Genomic DNA, 13,051 nt, shown 5'->3' with positions numbered 1-13,051 from the left:
ACTCTCACCACATCTCGTGGGGTAGTACTAACATTAACGAAAGGGGTCAAGCCCTTATAGATTACTTAAATACTAACGACCTGATTACACTTAACACCGGGAATACGCCAACCTTTGTTAATAGAATTAGGGAGGAACTACTAGATATAACGATATGTTCAGAAAATCTAATAAACGAGGTACACGAGTGGAGGGTCCTGGAGGAACGCTTCTTCCTCAGACCATAAGTATATTAGATTTAAAATAGCTAGGCTATCGCCTAACCCGATAACCTTCCGAAACAAATCCAAAACAAATTGGACAAAGTTCGGAAAACGAATAAAAGGAAGACTTGGGCAACCTGATGAGGAATGCCTAAGTAAGGTGGACATAGAGAGAGATGTCCTAAAGTTAACTGAGGCACTAGTAAAGTCTTTCGAGGAAAGTTGTCCCCTTCGAGAGAGGAAATCCGCCTACGAAAAACCCTGGATGACAGGGGAAATTCGAAATAAAGGCAAGGAGGTCCGCAGACTTTATAATAGGGCCAAACGTAAAAAAGCAGCTGTATTCTGGGACAACTATCAGGCAAAATTAAAGGAATACAACAAAATAACAAGAAACGCCAAACGAAACTCCTGGAAGCTTTTCTGCGAACAGGTGGATAGTGTAAATGACGTTTCAAAGATTAAAAAGTTTCTATCTAAAACCCATACACAGACCGAGCAATTGGTCGATGGAAATGGAAAAAGGATTGAAACAACAGAAGAAACTCTAGGCCTTCTGATGAAAACGCACTTCCCGCAGAATACGATGGTTAACACCGAGGCATCGACGGAATGTATTAACTCATCGGAAGAGGCACCAAAGATCGACAGCCTAATGGTCCAACAAGCCATTTTAAGCTTTTCACCATATAAAGCAGCTGGACCAGATCAGATCTTCACGGCTTTACTACAGAGGGAAGTGGACTTTATTGCGTCCAAACTGGTCGGGATCTTCAATGCATGCTTAAAATTTGCATACACTCCTATAGCCTGGCAGGAGGCAAGGGTAGTCTTTATACCCAAACCTGGAAAGGCAAGTTATGCAACACCAAAATCTTATCGACCGATAAGTTTATCCACTCCTTAGACGAGTTTCAGGTAGACAGGGCTTTATGGAACTGGATAAACCACATGCTAAGGAACAGATGGATAAGCCTGCGGGCTATACGACGTGAAAATAAGAGACAAAGTTGGACAAGGAACGCCACAGGGAGGGATTCTTTCACCTCTGTTGTGGGTTACCACCATAAACAGTCTCTTGAGGACCCTAACCGAAGAAGGATTTGACCCAGTCTGCTACGCAGACGACGTTATAATACTTCTGAGGGGAAAGAATCCGAATCATCTCTGTCGAAGAGCAGAAACGGCTCTAAAAATTGCTTTTAACTGGGCCAGGCCGAGAGGTCTGAACGTCAACCCGGAAAAAACAGAATTATGTCTATTCACTAGAAAAACGAAAATGGGACACTACGAGGAACCAGTTTTTCTAGATAAGACAATAAATATCTCCTGTACAGTTAAATGTCTAGGAGTAATTCTGGATAGGAAACTTAAATGGAAAGACCATATACAAGAAAGGGCTAACAAGGCCCAAATATGTTGGTCAACCTGCAGAAGGGCGATAGGCTCAAAATGGGGGTTCAATTCTAGGATGATACACTGGCTATACAGAAACGTAATTAGACTAATTCTAACGTACGCGTCTGTGGTATAGTGGACAGCCATGGACAAAAAATGCTATGTGGAAATATGGCAAAAGGTCCAAAGAACATGCTGCCTAAGCATTAGCGGAGCAATGAGGACCACACCGACTAGGGGCTCTAGAAACAATTTTGTTTGTACACCAAATAGATATTCAGGTAAGGTATGAGGCAGCCATCGTAGCTGTAAGGCTAAAGTCGATGAGCGAGTGGATCGAAAAGAGCCACCAAACATACCACCCAAAACATATTAAAGGTCACAACGGGTGAATCTATAAATCAGGTAGTATCGGACCGGTATACCTAAAACTAGTGAAGTAGCCTTGTGTGAAGTGTCAATACCTGACAGAGACATGTGGATCGGGGGAGCTCTAGCACAGATTACCGCTGGAAGCTGTGGGTTTACGGATTTGGCTGAGCTAGGGGGAGAACAGGACTGGGTCTTTATATAATGGAACCGGAAACGGAAATCTCCCTCCGTCTGCCGGATCATAACACGATCCTGCAGGCGGAACTCCGGGCGATAACAGAGTGTCTGCTTTGGTTTGATACTCACACAAGGCCTACCACTGTAAATATCCTTACGGATAGCAAAGCAGCCATTAGAGCTATATCAACCAAGACAGTGAAATCTAGAACTGTCTTGGAATGTATTAAATCTATAAATAATTACTCCCAACACGGTAAGGTAAACATTATATGGGTACCAGGGCATACCGGGATTAGGGGTAATGAAATAGAAAACTCCTTGGCAAAACAAGCCAAGGAGCAACCCACGGTAAGTCTAGAAAACGCTAAGCCGTTTAAAGCTACGCGACTAGAACTAAAGACATGGGCAAAAAATGCACATGTATCCCTCTGGAGTAGTGAAGAGAAGGGAAAAACACAAAAATCCTATGGGGAAACCCAGACGAGGACAAAACAAAAGAATTACTTTTACTAAGTAAAAAAGATATTAGTAGACTGACAGGAATCCTTACAGGTCACCTAGGTCTAAAAGCGCATCTGCACAAAATAGGTTGTGCAGAAAACAGTGAATGCAGAGCATGCGGAGAGGACGACAGAACGTTGGAACATTACCTCTGCCATTGTCAAGCCTTCACAAATCTGAGAACCCAGTTACTAGGGAATGACATTATACCAGGACTCGACCAAATTAGGACAATCGAGTTCAAAAAGATCAGAGACTATGTAAATAGGACAGAGATCCTAGACTAAGTCAAAAAAAAAGATAATCCTCCATAACCCAAAAAATTAGAGCGCACAACAGGCCTACTTATGGCTTAAGTGTATGTCCACATGGGCATGTGGTGATCTAGGATCACCCCTCTTATCAACCTACCCTAACCTAACGTAGGGTTACAATTGCACATGAATGTACTATTTTCAGTACATTTTCATTAAAGTTTATGCAAAATTCTCGCTGATTTTTTTTATTGTGTCATTTTTGAAACTTCTTTTTATATTGGCATCAATATTATCCGTCTCTTTACCAATGACTTTATTAATAAGTTGCCAAGTTCCTTTTATATTGTTTCGATTTTCTACGAATTTTTGGTAGAGGTGATCATTGTTAGCTTTAATTATACTTTAATACAACTTGTTATTAAAATTTTTGTATATATTTTCATTGGCGTTGTTGTTTTTATCTTGGATCGACTTCTTATACAGTTGATCTCTTATCTTGCAACATTTGAGAATATAGACTGTAAGCCAAAGATGTGCATTCCGTTTTTTAAATTTCGGAGATTTCACTTCAGATTTGGAATACACTGCACTCCGGTTAACTACCTTTCGTAAAATTCCAAAAATTGGGGTAGTTATGCGGGAAAGGCAGTTACGAAAATCTCTCATATCTACCTCATGTGGGTAGCTACAAAAGTCTCATCTCAACCTTACAAAAATGACAACAATTAGAAAACGATAAGTCAAAAAATAAAACCAAGTAAAATAAAACCATGTAAGTTATATTATTTAATCAATAAGAAATTTGTTCATCTGTGATCATAACACCATAACATAACACTGGACATCTTTCATCACAAATCACGTAGTCATAGAAATCGATTGTCTCAGAAATATACCACTGCGGGTAATAAACCGAGAAAAGTATTAATAAATGTTTTTTTGGGAAAATATTTGACAGGTAAATATCCTTCAGCAATACACGCAAATAAAGCGTAATGATCCGATATCTCTGATCGTACGACCGCTGAATGAGCTTTTATCGATCTATTATTCCATCTGATGAAAAGGTGATGTATACATGTTGCTGTTTTGGTGATCTTGTCTTCTCTAGCTGCATTGTTAATCATGCAATGCAAACTATTGCAAGATAGAATATTCAGATAACTTGCAAAAAAAAAAATCATTATTTTTCATTATATTCATATTTATGTTAATATCACCTATTAATATTAGATTTGCTTTTCGGTGTGTGTTGTTTAATAAATTATCAAATTCGTTCACAAAAAGTTTAGTATTTAATCGAGGCGGACGATATATTGGTATAACGACAATTCTCATCTTATTCGGCATTTCAATTTCCAGTTGCTTCCGCTGAAGTGATTCGAAATTGTATTTGATCATATGTTATGTCCTTTCTTATATAGTCTGCACTCCCTCCTCCTTTTCTTTCTCTATTAAGAAAAACAGTATTGAAACCATCTATTTTATAAAATTGATTTTCAAAGTTTGATATATTTGTTTCACACAATATTATTATTTGTATTTCATTTAATATATTGAAATATTTGCGATTAATGCCAGGAAATTTTTCCTCAACGATCGAATATTTAAATGTAATATAGACATTTCATAATTCAAGTAACTTCTTCCTATTTCATTGAAACTGTCATATATATGCTCATTATAACCCATTTTCGAAAGATTAGAAATAGCTTTTGTAAAAACACCTGTTTTTGTACTTTTTATATATTTTATTGATTTATAAATATCTATTTTTGACAGGGCGAAAATTGCGTACTGCAAATATTGTTTGTAGCTTGCAAAAAGGCATTTTTTTATGGTTTCTATAAAAAATCGACGGTTGTTTGAACCTTTTCTCGAATAATGGTAATAACAACCTAATTTTATTGGGTTTTTCACAGTGAATATAAAACATTTAATAGCGAGTGTGTGAGATCACGCCCGTCCTCTACGAAGACTGCGTTTGATAACTAATGAAAAGCATGTCCGAACCCATTAATATGGATTCATATGCGGCTCCGGTCAATGCAACCAACTCCAAATCTGATTCTCTGCAAACTAAGTCTGAATCGTGGAATCCATCTGAGGATCCGGTCACTGTAGCTAGCCACAAAAATTGAATTGTCGCGAAACGGGTCCGGATATAATATAATTTAGATTGTATATTATGGTTGTGGTACATTAACAATGGATGAACGTGTGGTAATTCACACAAAAAAGTCATAAGATCTGTAGTAAACCACTATTGACAACTTATTGTCATAATTGAGATCGTGAATATGTGTAGCTCCTTTTTTAAAAATTAACACATTTTAAAACTATAAACAGCTTTAGTCGGTTTTTGCTACGTCTTACCTTTTTCAGAAAAATTCAAATGTGCCGTGTTATCATGTTGCCGTTTGTTTTGATGTTTGCTTTGTTTGAAGTTGAGTTGGTCGGCAACATTGTAGGTTCATTGTATTCATGTTTCGTCTTTGTTTTGATGCTCGCTCATATGTAGGGCAAAGATCTCGAGTTCTTATTAGAATTCGAAATCGTATTGCGATGAGTCAGAGTTCTGACCAATGGGAATGAAGAATATCCCAATAGTAAATTATTTGAGTGAAATTGTAAAATGTTTGATATGAATGAAAGACTCAACATATGTAAATGAATACAGACACACAAACAAATGTACACCCATGTAAATGTAATTGTATCGAACTATTTTCCTATTGGTTGAGGGTAGCTCGAGTATTGTATTTTTTAGAATAAGAAACTCAATGTTAGACTTAAGATTTTGATATAAATATGGAATGAAAAAATAAAGAAGTCAGACTTGTTCCTGACGTCAAAAAAATAGCTTGCTCTAACAGCAAGCAAAAGAAAAATTTGAATTTCATTATATGGCGATCCTGCCAAATTAACTTGCTTTCCAATCAGCAAGAGTTCCTGCGTTATAATCCGCAGAAGAAGGACAACCTGCGTCAAGTCGCAGACGTCCTTTGAGAGCAAAATTTTTTAGAAGATACTGCCATACTGTCCGGGCAGTCCGATCCAAGCCGTGAATCGTGAGGAAAGGGCAGAAAACGAGGACAGCCGAGTAAGGATTCCGGTAGTGAGACCGCCCCGCAGCAGAGGGGGCTATACATGGCGTTTAAAGAAGGAGAAAGTCCTTCTTCTGCGTGAAATTAACGCTGATTCCTCACCTCCTTGGGATCGTGCCACTAGGTTGTGGCAAAGGATTGACGAGATAGACTTCTTAATAAGAAGCCATCTTGAGAACAGAAAAAAATAAACGCTGCATCAATCTGCAGACGTTAGGACCAGTAAGTGCTTGCCGCTCGTGGTCAGAATTTTTTTCTTTATGACATGAATTTCTTTTGAAAGATATGTAAAATATTAAAAAAATATATATTATTAAAATCCATAAAAACCAATTTTCTAAAAATCCGGAATTATGGGAAGTACCCAAACAAAAATAAGCGAAGTGATCCAGGCAACCGCGAATGCTCCTACGGCAGTCAGCGTGAGCGTCGAAGTGTTAGTCTTAGTCTGTATCATAATAACACTAATAGTGATAATTAGATACCTAAAATAATACGTGAAAAAAACACAAATTAGGAAGCAACAAGCAAGAATGAGTGCGTTTCAATAAAATAAAATTTTAATAATAATGTCTTTTTGAGAAATTGTAATAATAACGCTATTGTAAGGTGTGAATTGGTACCATGGATAAGGTTTTACAGTCTTTAGGTATATTAGTATCGAATGCGAAAAAGTCGTTAGGCAAACCATACACGAAGGAAACAATAGATAAGAAAAAAAAACAGAGTTAGCGAATCTGCAGACTGACTTTAATGAACTAGTAGAAAAAGAAAAAGATGGAGATCCAGTTAATTTTCGGACGAGGTTTATTGAATTGAAAGCAGAAGCTTTAAGTATATTGTTAGAACATTCTGAGTCATTAGCTCAGCAAACCAGGGAAATGAGTATTGTCGAACAACCGTGCAACATGGATATGAACGACCTCAAGACAATTGCTGCTTTGATACCGGTTTTTACGGGTAAAAAGGAAGACTTAGAAAGTTCCACTTCCAATCTACGAATGGTAGGCAACGCTTTTTCTGATGAAAAGAAGGAGTTTTTCTTCGAATATGTATTTTGTTCAAGATAGAAATAACAATAACTACAATAATAGAGATTACAACGTTAACCAGGTGCAAGATCAGGGAAACTTCCAGGTTCCGGAGACCCCAAGACCTTCGTCTTCGGAGAGCACACAATAAAAGACAAAAGCATTTACAGTATATCATCTAAACTCAAGAATTATGTACGATTGAACGTAGTAGATGTAGACTATCCACTTACATTTTTAATTGATACGGGTGCCGATATTTCTTTGTGTAAGGAGAAATTTTTGTACCGTTATAAGGAAAATCCAAATGATTACTGCAATTTGACAGGGATTTCGAGGGAAATAATCAAATCTTTTGGGTCAAGTAATGTTAAAATAGACATAAATGGTATGGTAATTGAACATAGTGTTCAACTAGTATCAAATGATATTCCACTTAGTACAGATGGGATTTTAGGCAGAGATGTTTTATCGAAATATAAGTGTAATGTTGATTATGATAGGTATATCCTAACATTTAATTTGAATTAATTCCTATACGCGATAGTTCCTTTATCAATCATTTTGCCTTTTACCATCAATTTGGTAGAAGACGCAGTAGTATTAAATCGGGAGATTACGAAAGGTGTGTTTTTGGCTAAATCTATAATTCCGAAAAATGGAAATAAACATATTAAGTTACTGAACGTTACTGGCCAAGACATGACAATAGATCACATGAAATTAGAAACAGTTCCTTTGAGTAATTACGAAGTACTAAGGGTTAATCATTTCTATTCACACAACGGTTATACGGATGAACGTTTTGAAAGGTTAATAAGCAAAATTAATTTAGTTGACTTAAGTGAAAGTCATAGGAAGGAAATTGTAGCTATATTAAGGAAATATCAATCGACATTCCATCTTGAAGATGAGGATTTAACGACAAACAATTTTTACAAGCAGAAAATTAACCTTGAAGACAAAAATCCTGTTTATATAAAAAATAATATAGATTACCACAAGCGCATAAGGAAGAAATAAATGCTTAAGTACAAGACCTTTTAAAAAAAGCGATCGAGACATCAGTTAGTCCTTACAATGCACCATTCCTTTCAGTTCCAAAGAAAGGGCAGACGGATTTGAAGAAATGGAGATTAGTTGTTGATTTTAGGAAACTTAATGATAAGATTGTTAATGACAAGTTTCCATTAACACGCTTGGACGATATTTTGGATAGATTAGGGAGAGCGAAATATTTTTCAACGTTAGATATGACTAGTTCTTTTCATCAGATTGAATTTGATCCTAAGTCAAGGCCACTGACAGCATTTTCGACATCTAATGGTCATTATCAGTATACGAGGTTACCTTTTGGTCTGAAAATATCATCTAATAGTTTTCAACGTTTGTTGACAATAGCTTTATCTGGTTTGGAGTATGAAGCATTTCTTTATGTGGATGACATAATAGTTTTTGGATGTAGTTTTAAACACCACAATGAGAATCTCATTAAGGTAATAGATAGGCTGAACAGGTACAATTTGAAACTCAACCCTAATAAATATTATTTCTTGAAACCGGAGGTAGTTTATTTAGGTCATTTGATAACTCCTATTGGAATTAAACCAGATCCTTGAAAATACGATGCGATAACCAAATATCCAGTTCCAAAGAACGCAGATGATGTAAGAAGATTCGTAGCATTTTGTAATTACTATAGACGATTCATTAAAAATTTTGACGAGATAACTACATGTTTGAACTCATTATCTAAGAAGAGCACTAAATTTGAATCACTTAAAAATAAGTTGATAACACCACCAATTTTACAGTATCCAGATTTTGGTAAACCTTTTATACTAACTACAGATGCTTCTGATTTTGCTCTAGGTGCAATACTGTCACAAGGAGAAATAGGGAATGATAGACCAATATCTTATGCAAGCCGTTCTTTGAATAAGCATGAGAGGAATAAGCCAATTATTGAAAAGGAATTATTGGGTATACATTGGGGAATTCAATTTTTCCATCCTTATCTTTATGGTAGGAAATTTATAGTGGTTACGGATCATCGTCCACTTGTCTCATTGTTTTCTCATAAGAATCCAAATTCCAAATTGACAAGAATTTGATTAGAACTATCTGACTATGATTTTGAAATTGTGTATAAGAAAGGAATTAATAATACTAATGCTGATGCACTTTCACGTATAAAAATAGACTCCAATATATTAAAAACAATGATACCTCAGAATATTGACGAAAAAGTTAAGAAATCGCTGGTGATAACACGAGGAATGAAAAATAAATTCCGCAATATGGATAAAGATAATGAGATGACATATCCCGATGAGCCTGATCAACTCAAAGTAGTGGAATGTACATCCATTAAAGATATAAAGCTAGCTAAAAAATTAAAATTTATAATTGATGTGTCGACAAAAGAATTCGCTTTTATTGATAATCATTCTGTGAACGAATTGGCCATAAGATGTAGTGATAATCCTTATTATCTAGATAATATTTTGGAGAAACTATCATCTGAGTTAAACAAATTGAATATTAAGAGTATCGCACTTAGTAAAAGTGACGATATATTTAAACTAATAACCCATAGGAAATTTAAAGAAAAAATGAGTAAATATTTGAAAAACAGTGACGTCAGAATTCTTTTATATGAAATTCCTCGAAAAATTTTTAATGAAAAAGAAAAATATGAACTGATAAAATTATATCATGATACACCATGCGGAGGTCATTTTGGAGTAAGAAAACCATTATTAAAACTTAAACAAAAATATATATGGAAGAACATGTGCAAGATGGTAAAGAAATACGTATCTACATGTGATTTGTGCCAAAGAAATAAATAAATAAAACATACCAAAGAACCATTAATGAAAACTGATACACCGGTAAATAGCTTTGATACAGGAGTAATTGACACTGTAGGACCCTTAAGACCCTCAGATAACTATAGATATATATTGACTACGCCATGCGAATTGACGAAATATATAATTGCAGTACCAATGGAAACAAAAGAAGCCAAATCAATAGCTAGAAATTCTAAATGAACATTTAATATTGAAGTATGGAATATTCAAGACTCTAAAATCTGACAGAGGCACAGAATTTGTAAATGAACTGATGGATGAAATGTGTAAACTGTTAGATATAGAACAGAAGTTCTCTACACCTTACCATCATGAGACAGTAGGTTCAGTTGAAAGAAATCATAGAGTTCTAAACGAATATTTTCTTTCTTTTGTGAATAATGATAATTGGAATGAATGGATACCATATTATGCTTTTGCATAGAACATAACTCCACATGTTGACACAGGGTATTCACCATTCGAATTAATTTTTGGAAAATTACCGATAATGCCAGGCGAGAAATTAATGAATAGTGTACAGGTATATGATACAGAGAATTATGCTAAAGAATTAAAGCTTAGGTTAAAACTTTCATTAGAAAACGCTAGAAATATAATTGAACAAACTAAAATCAAGAGAAGTTTAAATTCATTAAATAATACGAATAGAATAGACATTAAAATAGGAGATTTAGTTTTAGTTAAAAAGGAGAATAGAAGAAACAATGAATCACTTTATCATGGTCTATATGAAATAATCAATATTGAAAATTTAAATTTTACAATATGAATTAATAACAAAGAAAAAGTATTTCATAAAAATTTGTTAAAGAAATATCACAAGTAATCTTAAACCAAAAAAAAAATTATTTTATTTTAAGACTCTTACTTTAGGTATGCATGTAAAAATTGTTTTATTTCCGAATACAAAAAAAAATACTTAGCCCACTTAAGATCATATGTCATAAGAAAAATTTTGTAATTTTAAGTTATTCACAAAGAGACTACTTGACACCACCGAAAAGAGTTGTCATAAAATGCATACAATTTGTTTATGCACACAAAAAAAATTGTATACATTTCTTTTAAGGGTGAGGGTGTGCTGTGTTATCATGTTGCCGTTTGTTTCGATGTTTTCTTTGTTTGAAGTTGAGTTGGTCGGCAACATTGTAGTTTCCTTGTATTCATGTTTCGTCTTTGTTTTGTTGCTCGCTCATATGAAGAGCAAGGATCTCGAGTTCTTATTAGAATTCGAAATCGTATTGTGATGAGTCAGAGTTCTGACCAATGGGAATGAAGAATATCCCAATAGTAAATTATTTGATTGTTTCTTGATGTTATCGACCTTTCGAATTTATTAATAAATACACGTTTTTGTTCGAGCTTTAGGTCTTGATGTTTTTCTTTATTCTTTAATGATTTTGCCAATATTTCGGAATTAATTAAATTCCATCTTCAAGGAGTATTGATCTACATTGTTTTTATTTGTAGATCAATACTCCCTGAAGATGGAATTAAATTAATTCCGAATATTGGAAAAATCATTAAAGAATAAAGAAAAACATCAAGACCTAAAGCTCGAACAGAAACGTGTATTTATTAGTAAATTATTTGAGTGAAATTGTAAAATGTTTGATATGAATGAAAGACTCAACATATGTAAATGAATACAGACACACAAACAATGGGTGTACATTTGTTTGTGTGTCTGTAATTGTATCGAACTCTTTTCCTATTGGTTGAGGGTAGCTCGATATTGAGTATTTTTTAGAATAAGAAACTCAATGTTAGATTTAAGATTTTGATATAAATATGGAATGAAAAAATAAAGAAGTCAGACTTGTTCCTGACGTCAAAAAAATAGCTTGCTCTAACAGCAAGAAAAAGAAAAAGTTGAGTTTCATTACACAAAAAAACGGAAGAAGCCCTCCAAAAAATTATCTTTGACACCGAATAACTTTTTTGCACACACGGGATCGATGGGAGTTTTAGGACATTGCTTCTAATGGCAAACCTAAGCTCAGCTTTGAAATTTTGTTATTACCGCTTTATACGCAGGTCTATTTGACCGGACTATAAGCTCTTTTATATATTAGGTATATATGTATATATTTACTTACCAGACGCGCTATAGGGAACATTTACACATGCACCATCGGTTCCGCGAAAACGCCAGTGGTGAAATGGGCATTCAATAGTGTCACCAATTACTCTGCCATGTCCAATATTGGCGCCTAAATGGGGACAATAAGCATCCAATACAAATACAGATGAATTTTAAGGTTCTGAAGACGACAAACTCTTCACCTAGCGCTAACACATTTTTTACTTCCCCTCTCTTCAGTTTCAAAGGATTCTAGAATGCTATACCAACCATTAGGGAATGGCGGTGGTAACTCTTTGATCCCAATTTTACGAAGTTTGTTTATACAATCCTTTCTTTTCAACAACACTATCCCCTCCATATACGACGAAAAGTTCATTTCCATTTGTCTTAAAAAAATGTTTAGTTAAAATGATTAAGTTCGGCAATATTTATACCAAAGTGCGAAGATTGTTCTGCAAAGCACTAGGTGTAGTACATAACAACAATTCTACGGCATATCATTTTATAATAAAACAAAATAAAAGTTAACTCCAATGAATTAAATGCTGACACATGGCACGAGGCCTCAACCAGCAATTCATTCATTAGGCAATAACCATGGTACAACCATTAAAAGGTAGGGCACAGCAAACATCTGATTACAATTTTTTCCTAAGGTCCTCCTATTGTGTCAAAACCAGTTTTGACAAAGTTGACAAACGGCAAAATAAATTTATTCAAAATCAAATTGTATAATATAAAAACAAATATCGAAGATTTACAATTTTGAAAACAGAAATGACTTCAACATTGTCGATGTGTGCGTGCATTAAACAATGGGGCCAGAGGAGTGGAATATGCTGTGCCTATGTGTTGTGATTGCAGCTTCCGTGTTGTGCCTGTTCGTAATAATATGGTGATCCGAGTCCATGTTAGCTCCTCGTAACGATGAATGTCGAGATGCTTAAATCTGGTATTGCTAACTGCCATGTTTTTGTCGCTGATTCCTTTGGCAGAAGTTTCACTGGGAAGACTGAATTTTCGGACTGTTGGAC

At 34.9% G+C, this 13,051-nt stretch overlaps 1 protein-coding gene across 1 annotated transcript in view; it reads right to left on the bottom strand.

Annotated features, from left to right (window-relative positions):
- Window positions 1–12,399, bottom strand: part of nvd (cholesterol 7-desaturase nvd) — a 371,012-nt gene extending 358,613 nt beyond the window's left edge. The window contains 3 exon segments of the mRNA XM_073984921.1: window positions 12,031–12,187; window positions 12,189–12,260; window positions 12,262–12,399. Of these exon segments, the coding sequence (XP_073841022.1) occupies window positions 12,031–12,187; window positions 12,189–12,260; window positions 12,262–12,399 (367 nt within the window).
- Between the last annotated feature and the right edge of the window lie 652 nt (window positions 12,400–13,051).

Source organism: Musca autumnalis, unplaced genomic scaffold (assembly GCF_047663935.1).
Source record: "Musca autumnalis isolate F117 unplaced genomic scaffold, ASM4766393v1 scaffold_1, whole genome shotgun sequence".
Classification (NCBI taxonomy): domain Eukaryota; kingdom Metazoa; phylum Arthropoda; class Insecta; order Diptera; family Muscidae; genus Musca; species Musca autumnalis.
This window is presented reverse-complemented; position numbering and strand designations above follow the sequence as displayed.